The following is a 16,522-nucleotide window of genomic DNA, read 5'->3' on the forward strand; positions in this document are numbered from 1 at the left end:
TACAATAAAGTACAATTTATCATCTACCAAACCGAGTAGATGTTCACCATTGAGATCTTCTGAACGAATGCTACAGTTTTAGAAGATGAGAGAATTGCGTTATAAAGGTTCAAGTTCCAGTTTTCGCCTAGTTTCGTGTGCTAAACACTCAATGCTAGAGAACAGCTGAATGAAGAGCAGTTAGTTGGAAGGCTACAGAGATATCTCTGACACAACAGGCATCCTCAGAACTGTTTACCTAATACACTGAAGAGCCCAGACGGTCAAGTATTTCCAGGCAAAACCCACTTGCCTTCCCTCCCTTCCTCTAGAGAAAGCTGTGAATTTGCAGCTGCTTGGGGAGCAAGAACTTTCTGTTCAGGCTCCTTCTATTCCACAAATAGTTATGCTGCTGCTGCTTGTATTTAAAAAATGCCTGTTCTCTGCCTCAGCTATAACACAGCTGAAGTTTGTTGGGGATAGCTGTACAAGAGACAACAAAATCATACAGCAGCCATGACCTAGCGTCCCCTATAATATGAACCAGCAGCAGCAGATCTTTGATAATAATAGCTTGAGTTTTACCTCTCCACTTTCTTTTCATTGATGACTTGGCATCCATTTTTATTTAAGACATTTCACTCTTTGCACTCAAACTAAAACATGACACTTCAGCGTTGCTCTAAAGGCATGATTTTCCATTCATTTCAGTTTTACTTTCATATATGCCACAATTTCATAATCTCCCTAAACCACACACCCATGTGCCCTTCCCCTTGTGCCAGAGCAAGCGTTCATTCAACTGGATCCCTGTTAAATTTAACTAAAGCTGGAAGGGAGAGGGAGGACAGTTTTCATTCAGAGCAGTTCTATAATTCAGTCTACCAGGCTGCACAAACACTTGTGCCAGTAGCACGGGGAGAGGAAGAGTGGGATCAAAACCATCCTTTTGGTGGTTGCACTCATAATGACCATGAAAGATTGGCCTACTGAGTTATTTAGATACCAGTCTTCCCCACAAAGGTCGGTCCCCAAAACGGAGTGCTGCTTGCATTCTATTTACTCACTGACTTTTTGCATGCAATGCAGTAAAATACAACATCCTCCTCTGTTTTAACAATTAGCTGATGACACAAAGACAGGAAAGGCTATTAAAATACAACTAGGAAAACATCCTGAAGTTCTCCAGTCCTGTGCAAAACCAACAAAAATACTAGTGCTTGAACAACACATTTTCCAATCTCTCTCCATTATATGCCATAACTTTAACTAATGCTCTTTGTTGAAATATCTTATTTACATAAATAAGTTATTTACCATTATAATTAGGAGTGGGTTCCTCATGCTTTGACTTCTCAGAACTATTTATTATAAATTAGCAGCATTGCTTTCAAGTTGAAAAAAAAACAACATTTTTAAATATGAAGTATAAATTAATTAGGAGATTTATTTTGTGCCACCGCTATAGCTGCTGTAGAAATATTTGACAGCATTGCACCTTAAATCATTGAAGTCAATATGTAGTTACCTTCTATAAATAGCAGTTTCAGATATATTCAGTCTCTTAAACATCATATTCTTATATGGTCCACCAGTCGAAACTATTGTTTAGACAGGATAACACAATATGATAGGATTTACATAGTCACTTGTAGTATATATTTGTGTACACACATAAGAGTGAAAAGTCAATAACCCAGAAAGCTATCATTGCTTGTGTATATCCTAGTTCCCAGTAGCCAAGATAAAAATCAGAGCACTCACGGAGAGGGGCTCCCATCTACCTTGTAGTACGGTTAAGGGTATACGGCTTTAAATCCTTAACATTGACAAAGATAAAAAATATATATATATATCTTTCTGGGACAATACCAGACTATGATTCACTTCACAGATTATGACCAACACAAAGGAAAAAAAGAAAGAGGAAGTGTATCAGTTCATGAATTTCTACTGAAAGATATCTGCCAACCACCCCTACCATTTTTTCCAAGATGTCTTCACTTGAATTCACTTTTTTTCTGGAAAGTTTTCTCACAGTGGTTCAACTTTGTTTTAAGGCACATTATCAGGTTATATAATTTTTAAAACTTGTTATTAAAGCGCATAATTTTATTTAACTTCTTATAAAGTGTCAGAGGAAAAAATACTATTTGATCAGTGTATGATTGTGCATTTGATAATATTACGTGCCTAGTTTAACATTTTCAGAATTTCTCCTTCTCTTTGCATGGTATTTTCCATTTATTTCCTATTAGTTTTTAGTTGGCTAAATAACAAGTTAATGGTGTTTCTTTCACCAGACCTCCCCCGACTATGCAGGCCCCCAAGTTCTGAAAGAAATAAGCACATTTACCTTTAATTTCCATTATCCCTGAGTAGTAAATGAAGAAAAACATACAAATGCAGCTTATAGGCACAATATGGAGACAAGCGTTTATAGGTCCTCATCACTCCTTGGCCAACCAGCTACAGCCATTTGCTATTTGCGGGAGCCAGAGGTTTAAAAAAAAATTCCGCTCCTTCAAAGGTTCCAGCTGAGAACAGAGTACCACGTCTGCATGGCTAGCGTGCAGGGGAAACAGCCATCGTGTAGACGGCCGAAACCAGCAGCAGCAATGAAAGTCCATTGGTAGTCACACAGAAAAACGTCCCACACAACAGGTACTCAGTAATCCCTTTCAACTCAATGCAATGCTTATTTTCAAAATATCCACCAACGATTACTTAGGACAACAAACTTTTAGCAAAGCAACCGCTTAAACCAAGGAAACATCAACAAAAAGGGTACACATTTTAAACAGATTATACATCTGACACCAAAAATATCCTTTGATTTTCAAGCATGTACCATTTCTATGTCTATTTCTATCAAACAGACAAATGTTTCTCTCTCTCTCTTTCTCCTCCTCCCCTTCCATTTTCTGAAAGGACCTAAAACGTCTGTGTTGTGATTTTTTTTTTTTTTTTAACTGGTACTTGGTAAGACAAATCATTCCCAAGCGCGTTCATAATTATCATCAACTAGTAACAACACTGCTTTTGGATTACAGTCATTTGCCTAAAGAAAGGATGCAAACTGTCAGGATCTGCCGAGGTAGAAGCAACAATTATCTGTAGCTCAAAAATTGTGGATAAACACAAGTCACTCAGGAGGCAAAATTCTGTAGCAGATTATAATCTTCAGTTTTGTCATCTGCTGAATAAGAAGCCTTAATAAGTGCCCTTATGTTTTCTTTGCTTCAAGAACTATGATGTGAAAATATATTCAACGTATGTATCTAGAGATTTCCCCCCTAAATCACTCTGGCACCTTCAAAAGTTATTTCTTCCCGTCCTGCCTGGCTTTATTAAAAATTCTGCCAGCATATAGTTGACACGTAAGCATGGTCTGACTTGCTTAGTATGCTTGTCACCACAGTGATATATATGCAGCCTATCTGCTCCAACACAATACAGTATGAGCACCGGAGGTTTCTCCTGCCTACCACCACCTCTGTAATTCTAGACGTGCTCGGCTTCAGAGCTAGCTCCCAGGCACTCTTCAGTCTTCCTAGACTATGACTTACTGAAGTGCCCAAACCCGATGCGGTACGTTTGGAGAACCATTACTGTCAGCACAGCTATGCCAGCGCAGCCCAGATCGTCTCCTGCAGCAGCCTCACACAGAACATTTAACGGTGTCAGTTTAAAAGGGGAGACCTCTCACAGATGAGCGTTTTCCAAACACCAAGCTCCAGCTCCGAAGTCTAGGTGATACAGAAACTGCAAACTGGAAATAACGTCACTCTCTTGCAAAGCTATACTAGTACAGTGCTGACAGTACTATAAACATGTCCGTTCAGAAAAGGACATATTTCCTGCATAAGCGGATTAAGTTACATCTACTCAAGATAGTGCTCTAAACTCTGATTTTAAAAATCAAAGCTTGAAAAAGTCATGACTACAAATTCAGAGAGCAGGCTCACAGCTGCCACGGAAAAAAAACTGTCCCTTCACCTTCTCTCTGCAGAGATGAGTTTTACATGTTACAATGAAACAGTTAAATAGCTGCAAGTAAATTACATTTTGAAAATGTGAGACGATTATGCCTGAGCATTGATCTCATGCTTCTCACCTTCAGCTCACAGTCTGCTTTTCTGTTGTCATTGTTCATGTTTCTTTACTGTTTTTCCAATGCTTATTTTCTCATCTCTCACCAGCCCCTTATAACACTTCTCACTCTTCCTGAACACCATCCTCTCCCCTGAATGACACTGAAATTTCTTTCACTATCCTCTTACTCCTCTCCATGCTAATTTCTCATACACTCACCACTTTGTATAGGAAAAATTGAAAACTCACTCACTACCTAATATTGGTAGAGGGTAAAAAGAAAAGACTGGGAAGGAGCGTGAAGGTAGGAGTTCTAGTGGGGGATCCGGGGTTCAAACTGAGAAGCCAGCCCAACCGCTGAATTAACGAGTGAGCACTAGGTCTTCCTCCAGCTAAGAGGAGACTAAAACTCAAAGCCTCTGACTGCTAGGAAATCTCTCTCCTGCACGTTCACTGATCCTCCCTGGGACTCAGACTTCACATCCCACACTGCTGCTGCTCAGAATTCTCCCAAAATGCGAGACGTTTCTATTTAACTCCTGTTAATTTCTCTCCTGCCCAAAATTAACTTCAATGGACACTGAGAAGAAAATTAAAATTTTAACCAGAAGCGTAGACAAAGTAATGAGCAAATCAAGCAATAGAACTGTCTGGGGAGAGACTTAAGCAGCTTTGTCTGACACATCCTAAGTCATCTCAAGAAGCAGCTATGCTGGAAGCTCAATTATCTGGCACAATGGAGTTATTTACAACACCTAAAAACAGCTAGCCTGTTGTTATTGACCGTACAGAGGGAGAAATGCGCTACTGAACCCTAAAGATCAAGGGACAGCAAAATCTAACCAGCATTTTGGAAAACTACTGCATTTCTCCCTATTTCTTTATTCCCACAGCACATAAATACTTCACCATTAACAAGACTAGGTCTGAAGAATCTTGTACAGTCCTTCAAAATGGCAAAGGTTCTCCATGGTTGCTTTCCTGTTATTGCTAAAAACTGAAAGCTTCCTTGTCAGGGAAGTCCTTTCCTTCATACGCTACTTGGAAATGAAAATAAACAGACTTCACCCTGTCTGGCCGTGTTCAGTCAATCCTCTTTTAAATAAAAAAGACAAAAATGAACAGACCTTGGAAAACGCTTCAACAATACCCTTCCCTTCACCTCAGAGACATACCCACGTATCCCAGCTGCTGTATCTGTCCTGTCGCTCAGGAGTGACCCTGTGCCACTTAGCCGATCCTGCCGGCGTTGATAAAGTTTGGAGGATGCCAGCCCCCGAAGTCTCAGGCCAGCCATGGCACCCAATGCCCCTGTGAAGGGGAATGCAGAAAGACAACTGGAGAGAACACCAGCAAAAATGAAATTTCTATGAGTCACCTTCCTTTGGGGAGTTTCCTTTACATTTCAGAAGCGCTACAGCAGGATGGATAGACTCCTGCTCAAGCACTGTTCCTTCATCTAGCCTTCTTTTACAGCCTTAAGGATCAGACCACCTCTTTGCTGTATCCCACTAGTAATTACCTATTTAAGCCAGCACGCTGGGAGTCTACATCAGCAGTTCATTCTGTGTTAGACTTGCATAATACATATTTATAAATTCCATCATCCAGGAGGGGAGATTAAAAACAAACAAACAAACAAACAAAAAAAAACCCAAAACTCAGTCTTCACATAATTAATCCACTTAAATCAGTAAGACACTCTGATCAAAGCAACAGAGAAATACAGAAAAGCAAAAGAGATGCTAGATCTCTTGACAACAAACACTTTAGTTTACTGCACATCAGTATCTGATCCTGGCAACTCTAAGCTGGTTCCCGGCAGGCTGCTGCATCAGGCAATATATTAAGGATATTGCAATCAACAGAACTATTCCTTCCGTTTGGATAAAGCACACTCCAAGAAACAAAAAAGTATAGACTTTTGCTCTCCAGACACACTCCATTCTGCAAAAGTCACATGCTGTGGAGGGTCAGGAAGCAGAGAAAATGAACATACTTGGCATTCCTGCCTCCAGAGCTCTTTCTCTGCTGGGAACTGAACAGGGCTTTCAAACAGGAGTTCCCCCTTTCTGTCACTCCTCCTCTCCACCCACCCCCGCGAGAGAGAAAGAGGATCACATTGCACAAATGGCTCAGGGTGGGGAGATAAAAAGAATAAAAATTGGAGAATATAGAAGTCAGTTTTTAAGAGAAGGGAAAAGAGCGGAGGACAATGGCAACAGCTGAATCAGTGTCATCTGATCAGCACCACCCATGAAAACCGACTCAAGAGTCATTACAAGCTAACTGTTTTAGAGTAAATTATAGAAACAGAGGATTTTCGTAGCGTGATAGTGAAATATTATATATTCCATGACTACAATTTGGCAGGCTATGGGGGGAAAAAGCGAGAGCAGGAAAAGAGATGATTTCATAACTATTAGTGTTAAGCAGCAGAGATCCTTTCTGTCCTTTAAACAGAAACACAGGGGTTTCTTGGGATTCGAACAGGCACAAATAGAGAACCTCATCATTTCAAAAACTAGAAATCAGTAACCTCAACATCTACAATTCACCCCGCATTTTGTTAGGAGTTCATTTTGGATACTGACAGCAACCAGCCAGTATCATTTTGTCCCAACTGCATTTGCCCTTTTTTCATGTCTGCTGTATGACATGAACAAAAGGAACACAAGAACAAAAACGTCCTCCAAATCGGGGAATTTGCTGACCATTTAAACTTTAATATTAGATATTTCAGCTCTGGCCATCCTCCGTATCAACAAAACATCGTTTAAAATAAATATTAGGTTTTTTTGCCTTTAATACAAAGCAAAATATCAAATCATCCACACATTAAATCATCTGTAACCTTAAGCAATCTGGCTAAAAATCTCCTTCTCCCTCAAACACCCAGCTTTCACTTTTCTGGTTCCTAGGACATGGTTTCACTGGTTTCCAAATAACGGATCTTTCGCAGAGAGGTATGAATTTCTTCTTCAAAAAACAAGATGAGGGAATTGGAGGAAAAAATACCAAGACAATAACCATCCTATCTTCCCATCCCTCAAAAAGCTCACTCACACTTCTCTCTTGCTGCCTCACAGATAAAAAGTGCAAATGCATGGTTTTCCTTTCCCTCTTGGCAGATCACTTTTAAGAGATCGATGGGTCGATGCCAGACTCTTACAGAAGGTTACTTTCTGAGTCCAAGCAGAGTAGAAAGCAGCTAGACTTTTCTAGGCATTAGCAAGTAGTTCCTCTATGAGAAGCACCTCTATGTCCTCAGAACAGACTACTAAGGACCTTCCAATAAGTTAATCTAGAGCGTCTCAGAGAGCAAACTTAGATTGAAAACACATTTTTCAATCCAGAAGAGTAGAAGTGGCTGCTCATAACTCAGACAGATGAGACATCTGTTAGTTTGGTCCATATAGGTTTCTAGTCTGCGCCAGAACCTTTCTGCCTACTATGAACCTTTATTATACTCCATCTTCCCCATCATCCTTTAAACCATTTTACTTGCAATTACTTCAAAAAAAATGGGCTGCATGCACAGCAGCAGCTCCTCGCCCGAATTAAAAAGCCTGTAGTAAGATACTGGCCTAATACTTTCATGGAAAATAATATATTCTTATTTCTTACCTCAGCTGGATTAGGAACCATCAATAAGCATATCTGTAAATGCAGCTGTTCTTCTTTTGTTGACTGCAGGAAGTACATAGGCGTATCCAGATCCCAATTAGGCCAAGTATAGCAATGACAAAAATCTCTTACAAAAATAATGCCCCGAAACGTGCACTTAGGGAACTTTTTTCCTTAGCCTTTGTATTATCTTTACAGTAATTTCTAAAGGCAATATAAAACAACATAGGCACTCTTTACCTTTTGTTTCTAATCAACAGCACAGCAGTAAAGTCTTAAAAGTAATTATCTTCAACTCTGTTTTATTTTCTATTTTGGGCATTTGACAGCATTTTTTTTTCTTTACTGGTAGTTCACTCTTCCTCCTTAGGAATGAGTCCATCACAACCAGGAAAGAAAACAGGGCAAAATAGAGTAGGGAAAAAAAAGGGAAAAATGAAAAAATGGATGAAATGCAAGTATAGAAGTGGTCTTCACTTATTCATTATAAGGAAGTGCTGTGGTAAACTTTCAGAAGGCACCAAAAATCACAGAAATTATATTTCTCAGTTTTGCTAAATATATAAAGAGTACTAAGAAGCACATTGTCTTTTCAACACATTACCTTTTTAGGGAGCATTTATTCCCAAATGTAGTTCAGCAACCTTAAACTCGGTAAAATTAAAATACATACAGAAGAATATTTCTCTAGCTTCCTTCTGTTCTATTAACTTTGAATATTAGATGGAACAGGTATGTTCAAATACAGAAGTGATTTTTTTTAAAGTTAATAGCATGCCTTTAAGCTACAGACTGTTCTTGAAAGTTAGGGACCATAATAGTCACTTTACAGTTCAGGTACGGAGACATAAACTAGCACAGTCAAGGCATGGCAGTCAGAATTATTATTTGCAAATTCCAACGTATCTACCTACCAGTCTTCTCTAATAAAACACAATCCTCACATTGTAACAATGTAAACTCATAATATGATACATTTAGTATTAAGATTTCCTTTGCCAACTAGTCACCTGTATCTAATAATTTCACACCACGAATACACAGAAGTACACATCTTTCTTTGCATTTTGTGGAATCATATTTTCCCTACTGCTAAAACTCTGTAATTCCAATTACTGCAGCTATTAAAGTTCAGGAGGCACCCCCTGCAACCGAAAGGGGCGGGACACTTTAAAAGGATTTTCCATCTCTCTTAATTACTAATAAGACATCACTAATTACAGTACCTAGAAGTGGGTCCTTTTGTGTTCTCATTTGACAAGAAAGGTAAGATGAAAAAGAATAATGTGTCAGCAGTGCACATTCTCCAGTCGTCTTCTCTTTAACATTTGTAACAGACCAAGATAATTCACTTGGATGCATGAAGAATTTCAAGACCAGAAACACATTTATGGGCATATTCCACACCCCCTTCTTGAAGCCCAGAATCCCTGTATCTCAAAAGCTGGAGAACATTCGATGACACAATGCTGACAGATTTTAAAAACTACCACGTAACAAAGATCAGCCAACATTTGGCCACAGTTCAGTACAGTGACCTATAGAAAGGTCTACGGAAGCATGTTCTCAACGCTGAATTCTTTCTAACAACTTAAGAATCAGCCCCAGGCAGAAAACAATACTAAACATGGTGCTTGTCAAACAGTATCGGTCTTGCAAGGGGCTGAGCAGTGCCAGTGTTTCGTAAATACTGACAACTAAGTAGGTTTTGTTTTGCTGGGAAACAGCTACCCTAAATGGATTATACTATTACTGAGGAAAAAGCCGGTTGCATTACAGCTATGATAAATCTTTGTCTCTGATAGTTCCCAGGAGAGAATGATTAACTGTTCCATGGCAGACAGAGATTTAGAAATTTTCATAGTTGACAAATGTTCCAGGACAAACTTTTCTGAAAACATTAAATAACAGATGGCCTGCATTTCTGCAATTCACTTTTCAAAGGCTAAACCAAGGCCTTCCCATGTTAACAATCCTCTGAAACGCATTCAAGGGAAAGAAGAGAGAAATCCTGTATTATTTCGGAGGACTGCACACTCCACAGTGTCTCAGCTACTTTGGAAGGCTCCACCAAGTGTCGTGCTTTATACCAGAGCTTCTTACTGAATACAGGGTTGTACCTTAAAAGGCAGGCTTCCAAGGAAGCATGGGAAAGATGGACGCAAGGATTACTGTGCTCAGTAATTTCCCACTCTCCTCTGCGGCTGAGTGATTTCACCTGAGGTGAAACATTTCATTCTAAACAGTACTACACACTGGATCTCTAAGAATAAGCTGGCTTCACAGAGCCAGAAATTCTTCCCCGATCTCCTGCGGCTTGTCCTCACGTAGGAACTGGATGGATACCCGTGAGCTGTGAACATTTAAGACTTTGAGTCTTGTGTAGTTGTAAGGAAGTGAATGTACACTGATAAACACGCACCTCTCTCACAGGTCTGAAGAGCAAAAAGAGACCATTAAGACAGAGAAGGCAATTTAATCTAAAAAACACGTGGTGAAAACCAGAAATGATAAGAGCAAGCATAACCACCCACCAACATCACTCTGTCATCAGAGACAACAAAGACTGAAGAACATTCACCCAAATCTTAGGTGGGGATGTAACAATTATTCAGCATATTATTGTACCTAACAACCCACAAAACACGGTGAGTATTGAATAACGGTAAGAAGCAGCATAATTCAAGTCTGAAGACTGTACACAAAGAAGAGAAAAAAGAATATTTACAAAATTTTCCAGATCTCGGTGTTTCTAGTCATGAAGAACGATGCTTTGAGATTAGAATAAAGACAGCAGGATTCAGGAGGAAGGCTATCCTAAAAAAGGTACCCTATTAATTTTCATATTAATTTGTCATGCTTTTCTTCAAGATATTTTATAAATAAGCTGTATATACAAGCTATATATATATAAGATATTTTATAAAAACAAGCTTACTTTCACCAACAGCTTTATAACGTCAGTGTTTTATTTTACAGATGGGAAAACAAAGTGTCAGAGCCATTAAACATTTGTTCAAACCCTCAGAAGACGCTAGCGAACGCTTTCGCCACTGCTTTTCTCTTTCGCATCTGTCAATTAGGTGACTTTGCCGACTTCTCCAGTGTCAGCGCAGGAGGAGAATCAAGCTCAAGATTTACCCAGGGTTTTTTGAACAGCTCTTGGAAGGCATCCCTCCGAGGCCAGCCCCAAGAAGAGGGGACTGGATGCGGAGCACGCGGGACGGATAGGAGGGCCCCCGGGAGGCGGGATGGCAGCGCCCGGCCACCCCAGCTCTATTGCTGGTCCTCCCGCCACCCCTCAGTGCGTCCCCACGCAGAAGTAGTGCTGAGCGGGGCAGCCCTTGCTCTGCTCTTCCCCCCACGCCCGTTTCCGACTCGCTGCCACCCGCACGGAGCTGCCTGCCAGGGCCTGAAGCTGGCGGCGGAGCCTCCGTTCCCGCTCCCCCCGGGGGGGGGGGGGGAGGGCTGCTGCGACCCCCGCGTCCCGCCTTACCTGCCCGTCATGGCGGCTGGCCCCCGGCGGGGCGGGAGGGCGGCGCGGCTCGACTCGGCTCGGCGCGGCTCGGCGCGGCTCGGCGGCCCCGGCGGGCGGCGAGGGCGGGCGAGGCCCCGCCCCGGCCCGGCCCGGCCGCCCGGGCCCCCTGCGCGTGGGCGGCGGCCCCGGCCCCCGGTGACTCAGGGCAGCGCCCCCCCGGGCCGCGCATACTTTTCCTATAAAGGGAAAGAAAAAGGGAGTAACGCAGCGGCGCCCGCCCCGCCGCCCTCCGAAGCTCCAGCAGGTCTCCGGGGCAGGGAGGGGAGAGACGCTTCCAGCGCGATTTATCGCCTTGCACTGCCTTGTATAGGCAGTTAGAGCTGGTAAAACGGGGGGTGACATCTTTCCTGCGAACAAAGCAGCTGTGCTTCCTATCTGCCGTGCAGGTTTCACAGAGGAGGGGGAAAACCAGTTTCATAGTGTGTTTTACCTCCAGGGCAGCACAAAACACATCTGGAAGACGATCTTCTGAGAAGCGGTTAGATGGCATTAAATAGGGATTGTACTCGCTAAGGAAACTCCCTGGAAGTCCAACGTTTTCAATTACATCAAAGCCCCTCTGCTAACGACTGAACTTTGTCTTGGGCACTTAGAAACGTTTATGTTCTCTGACATGGTAATGCAATGCTAAAATGATCCCCCAAAAGGGTCAGGGAATTTCGGTCCAAAACTGATTTTAAACTTTACTTATACCTTGTAAGGCAATTGGTATGATGTAACTCACCATCACTGCAAATATCCTTAAAAGCTTGGGACTGAGGATGGCAGCTCTGTGCTCCCTGCGTTTCATAGTGTGCAAACATCTTTTCAGTCCTGCAGTAAACAGCGTGAATCATACAAGTTAAACTTAACATTTAGTATTTGTAATTATTTAGTTAAAACACGGTGAAGTACTGAGTCAGATGCTCTCACTCTGGTTTTAAGGTTGGTTGGGCAACAGATCAGGGTAACAGATTAACTTATGGGTAAACATTCAATGATTTAACTGAATTGGCTGAAGAAGCACACAGTAATCTACAGACAAGTTCTTAGTCATGCTCTGTATCGGAGGCACTTTTATATCTTCAGTTATCGTTGTAGCTGGATACCTAACAATACTTATGCTCTTGCCGCCGTTCTTTAGCGAAAAAGGGAGGTTACTCGGACTGGATGTCTGAGGAACAGGGGCGGCGAGGTGACTCGACCACAGTCTCAAGAGGAGTACAGAGCAGGGGCAAAAGCCAGTCTTCAGAAGACTACCACGTCCCACAGCGCTGTGTGTGAACTACAGCCCTCTCAAATACTGCCTCTCTCTTACCAAACTACACCCTGAGCGTGATGCCACCCCTTTCCCGGCTCCTGGCCCTGTACGCCACGATGCTTCCTCACAGCTTAGGCCCTCTCGGAGCCCTCACGCCAGGCAGCGAGCCGCCCCGGGCGGCCCTCAGCACTGCTCCCGCCAACGGGCTGCTCCGCTTCTTCGCACAAACCAACCGAGCTGTCCTCTGACACGGGGGGCGCGTGACAAGAAGCGAGAGCGGATGCCGCGGCGACCCTTTCCCCCCCCGCCTCGCCCGTCGCCCCCGCGGCGAGAAAATGGCGGGCGGAGCAGGGGCGACGGGCGCCACCAACGGCCGCTCCGCACCGGCGCCAACCGCCACCCCTCACACGCGCACACACAGAGCCACGCGCATGCGCCGCTGGGCGGGCGCGGGCGCACCCGCCCCCACGCCAACCCCAGCCCCCGCCGCCATGTGACGGCGCCGCCCCATGACCCGGATGCGGCTGCGCCGCGAGATGGCGGCGGCGGCGGGGGGCACCGCGCGGTAGCGGGCGCCGCCATGGCGGACCTGGGCCGGCAGCTGCAGGAGTACCTGGCGCAGGCGAAGGCGGGCGGCTCCGGTTCCAGCTCCAGCGCGGCGCCCGGCGGCTGCTCGGAGGCCGAAGCAGCGGCGGCGGCGGGAGGCAGCGGCGGCGGCGGCGGTTGGCCGTGGGCGGCCGAGGCGGACCCCTGGCTGCCGGGGCTGTCGCGCTGGCAGCGGCTGGCGGGCGGCGGGCTGTGCCTGCTGCTGGCGGCGCTGTGCTGGGCGCTGGCGGCTCTCTACGCGCCGCTGCTGCTGCTGCGCGCCCGCAAGTTCGCGCTGCTCTGGTCGCTGGGCTCCGCGTGCGGCCTGAGCGGCGCCGCGCTGCTGCGGGGGCCCCGCCGCCTGCTGCGGGAACCCGGCGGCGCCGGTTTGCTCTACCTGGCCGCCTTGGGCGGCACCTTGTACGCGGCGCTGGCGCGGCGCAGCGCGGCGCTGGCGGCGCTGGGAGCCGCCGCCCAGCTGGGCGCCGCCGTCGCCGCGCTGCCCGGCGGCGCCGCCGGCCTGCGCCGCCTCGGCCGCCTGCTGGGGCCGGCGCTGCGCCGCCGCGTCGCCGCCGCCGCGCTGCCGGTGTGAGGAGCGGAGCGGCCGGGCCGGGCCCGCGCCGCTGACCCTCTCTGAACTGGTTCGGCCGCGGCTCCCGCAGCAGCTCGGCCCAGCCGCAAACCGTGAGTGAGGCCGCAGGATATAAGACCTTCCGTTGGAGGCGCGCGAGGGATCGGCTCAGGCCGAAGAGGCGTCGAGCGAAACCTGGCCCAGCGTGGGGGGAGAGGTGTGTGTATGGGGGGGGGGGGGGCGGACGGGGAAGGCTTTGGGGGGGGGTTCAAAAGCCGTTCGCTGTTAACTAACGTTAGCTCGTTTCTGTGCTGACCCTCGCAGTCTCCACGCGCCCTCGCAGCCGCTGGGAACGTCCGTGCTGAAGCTTTTAAAACGCCACCCGGCAAACGAGACAAACGTCCCAGCGACCATATCCCTGCCTGCGAGCGTAGTCTTTGAATACGATGCTAGACCGAAAGGTGCTGATCCTGTTCCCGACTCCCGGCCTTGGCGGCTATCGCTGCCCAGCAGCGGATGCCTGGGCCCCAAAGGGCTCTTAAACCTGTCTTTTGGTTGCATGTTTTTTGACTTTCTCCAATCGGGCAGCAACGGCTCAGTGTCGCAGCATGACCTTCCAAAATAGACCCTGCTAGTAATTAGTCAACCCCCGTTTCGGCTAGCACAGCTCTGCTAAAATCCAGAAACGAGTCCGCTGTTAGGAAGGGGCTGACAGGCCCCCGAGAGGTCGCCTCTTCGGCTGCGTGCTGCCCTGCTGCGGCTAAGCGAGACCGCCGGGCCCAGCCCGCTCCGAGCCTGAGCGACTATCTCGCTGTCCCACTGAGTCTCTGTACCTCGTATATAAAATAAAACCAAACATTGTAATATTCGTCTGCATCACTACTTAGGGTTTAGCCTCTTCACGTAGTATTTGCTCTGAAATAAATTGTAAAATGGAGGGGGGGCCTTAAATGTACATAAATTGCTTTAATAAAACTATTTGTATACCAAATGTCAGCATAGACGTTCCATTGAGGGTCACTTTTTTCCTTAGAAGTCAAGTCAGCGCTATCTGAAACAGCAGAAAGTTAGTTCTCGCACTTCATAACTTCTAAGCCTTAGTATATAAAAATCTTATTTCTATCAGCAGTCTCAAGTTAAACCTTAGACAGGTGAAGCTGTAAACTAGCATCTAGAGTATCTGGTTTTTAGCAGCTTAAACTGAACTAAACTTAAACCGAAGAGGAAAGAAGCATACTCCCGTTAAATACTTTCCCCCCTTTTCCAGCGCTAGTGGGCCATGGTATCACAGCCGGGGAAGCTACTGCTACTGGCTCTTCTGCTATACTGTGACCTTCAAGATGTTACATGAAAGCAAGCAGTATGCTTAATTATACAGATTTCTCAGGACCTTCTGTGCATATCCCATGATCATGGAATATTTAAAATCATAATTTAAAAAGCTGCCATTCTCACATGAAAAACAAACATTATTTAACACCAGCTACCCTCAACTGGTTGTAGGAGGTTAAAACAAGCCTGTGCCCTTCTCTAGATAAAGCGAGCTGGGTTTCCTATAATTAGGTGCACTTTAACTTGTTTTGGTAGAGGACCGTGGTTTAGATAGGGGCTGAAAAGCTCATCATCTAAAGCAGGTACTCTAATTTAAAAAGTCACTTCCAGCCCCTTAAGAAAAATATGTGCCGTTGGAAAACAAAAACAAAACAAAATACCCAAGCTTTCCCCTTTCCTAATAATCAAATCATTGATGTTCAGCATTAAAACTTCACAGAGTTAGGATCAATCTTGAGGTACCACCTTCTGCAGGTAAAACTAAAACCAAACTCCTCCCCCCCCCCCCCCCCAAAGGAGAAACTGTATTGTATCAGGTGCGTTCCACTTGTTCCCAGCTAATTCCTTTAACAGCATTCTGTCTCGTGAGAGCCCAGTGACAAGAATTTTACAGGCTAACGGTTAAGAGCTCATAACTGTAATTTTCACAAGCCCTTTTGCACACTAAAAACTAGAAGAACCTACGTCTGACTGAACCAAGAGAACAGCAGTTAAGTAGCTATGCTTTGCTCTGTTTCGTTAAGATAGGTCCATCAGGACTTAGGCCAGTCTTTCCAATGAATTTGATGGAATGACAGGTCAGGTAAAATATCTGCTGCGGATTGCTCCTTTGCTGCAGTATCTTTGTCAGCTATAGAACTACATTACCATATCGTCCTCTCTTCCTGAGAGCTGGCTTTGGTATTTACACAGTACCCTTCTCATTGAGGCTTTAGATACGAAAGGAGCTATGCTCAGAAATACCTTTTATGGTATTTCTGGGGAAAATTGAAATGCACGGTTGGTAAGCAGCTTTATTACGAAATGTGAAAAATAGGAATAACTCCTCTGCCTTCACTTCCCGCTCCAATTGCAAAGAAATAAAACTAGGAAACAATACCCTAAAGAAAAGGATGCCTAAAAACGTTAAGCGAGTGACCAACGAATGAGATTTGTGCTTCAGTATTTGAGTGCACCAGCCTGTACTGAAAAATCTGTATCTTTAAGCAATGTGTGCTACAGCCACTGTAAAACGTATGCATCCATATTAATCAAGCTGCTAAACTTCTTTTCCTCCCCCATTTATATAAACTGATCCTATTGTGAACAGAAATATTTGACTCGCCAAAGTGTAGAACAACAACGTTTGTCATGCTGTCTATTTTGCTAGGTTATAGCTCATGCTCCTACCGTCTATGACAACTTTCTAAATGGTGTTCCACGTTTTTCTCTTTCAGGATGGTAGAATAGCAAGCAGCGGTGATTTCCTGTGTTTTGGAATTTTAACGTCAGCACCACTTACTGTCTATAGACAGCTGTGGCTAAAGGTGAAAAAGAAAGTTCTCTATGCATGATA

The 16,522-nt window shown here is 44.9% G+C and overlaps 2 protein-coding genes across 9 annotated transcripts in view; one reads left to right on the plus strand and one right to left on the minus strand.

Annotated features, from left to right (window-relative positions):
• Positions 1–11,319, minus strand: part of LIMS2 (LIM zinc finger domain containing 2) — a 50,587-nt gene extending 39,268 nt beyond the window's left edge. For 5 of the 8 annotated variants that reach the window (XR_011142795.1, XM_009669694.2, XM_068954182.1 and 2 more), the window contains exon 1: positions 5,250–5,387. Coding sequence is in view for 7 of the 8 variants with exons in the window: in XM_009669694.2 (XP_009667989.2) it covers positions 5,250–5,371 (122 nt within the window). In the remaining variant the exon portion in view is untranslated. Of the gene's footprint in view, positions 1–5,249; positions 5,388–11,197 lie in introns of those variants that run through there. The other 3 variants (XM_068954185.1, XM_068954184.1, XM_068954183.1) reach the window with 2 other exon arrangements.
• A 1,690-nt stretch (positions 11,320–13,009) lies between these two features.
• On the plus strand, positions 13,010–14,626 carry SFT2D3 (SFT2 domain containing 3). The gene is made up of 2 exons (XM_068953953.1): positions 13,010–13,852; positions 13,960–14,626. Exon 1 carries the CDS (start codon positions 13,060–13,062, stop codon positions 13,654–13,656), a length of 597 nt encoding a protein of 198 aa, XP_068810054.1. The 5' UTR covers positions 13,010–13,059; the 3' UTR covers positions 13,657–13,852; positions 13,960–14,626.
• Positions 14,627–16,522: the final 1,896 nt, after the last annotated feature.

Source organism: Struthio camelus, chromosome 9 (assembly GCF_040807025.1).
Source record: "Struthio camelus isolate bStrCam1 chromosome 9, bStrCam1.hap1, whole genome shotgun sequence".
NCBI classification, from domain to species: Eukaryota; Metazoa; Chordata; class Aves; order Struthioniformes; family Struthionidae; genus Struthio; species Struthio camelus.

What these genes read in the sequence shown, in the direction of transcription:
- SFT2D3 (XM_068953953.1), top strand. Translation starts at nt 13,060, where the DNA reads ATGGCGGACCTGGGCCGGCAGCTGCAGGAGTACCTGGCGCAGGCGAAG.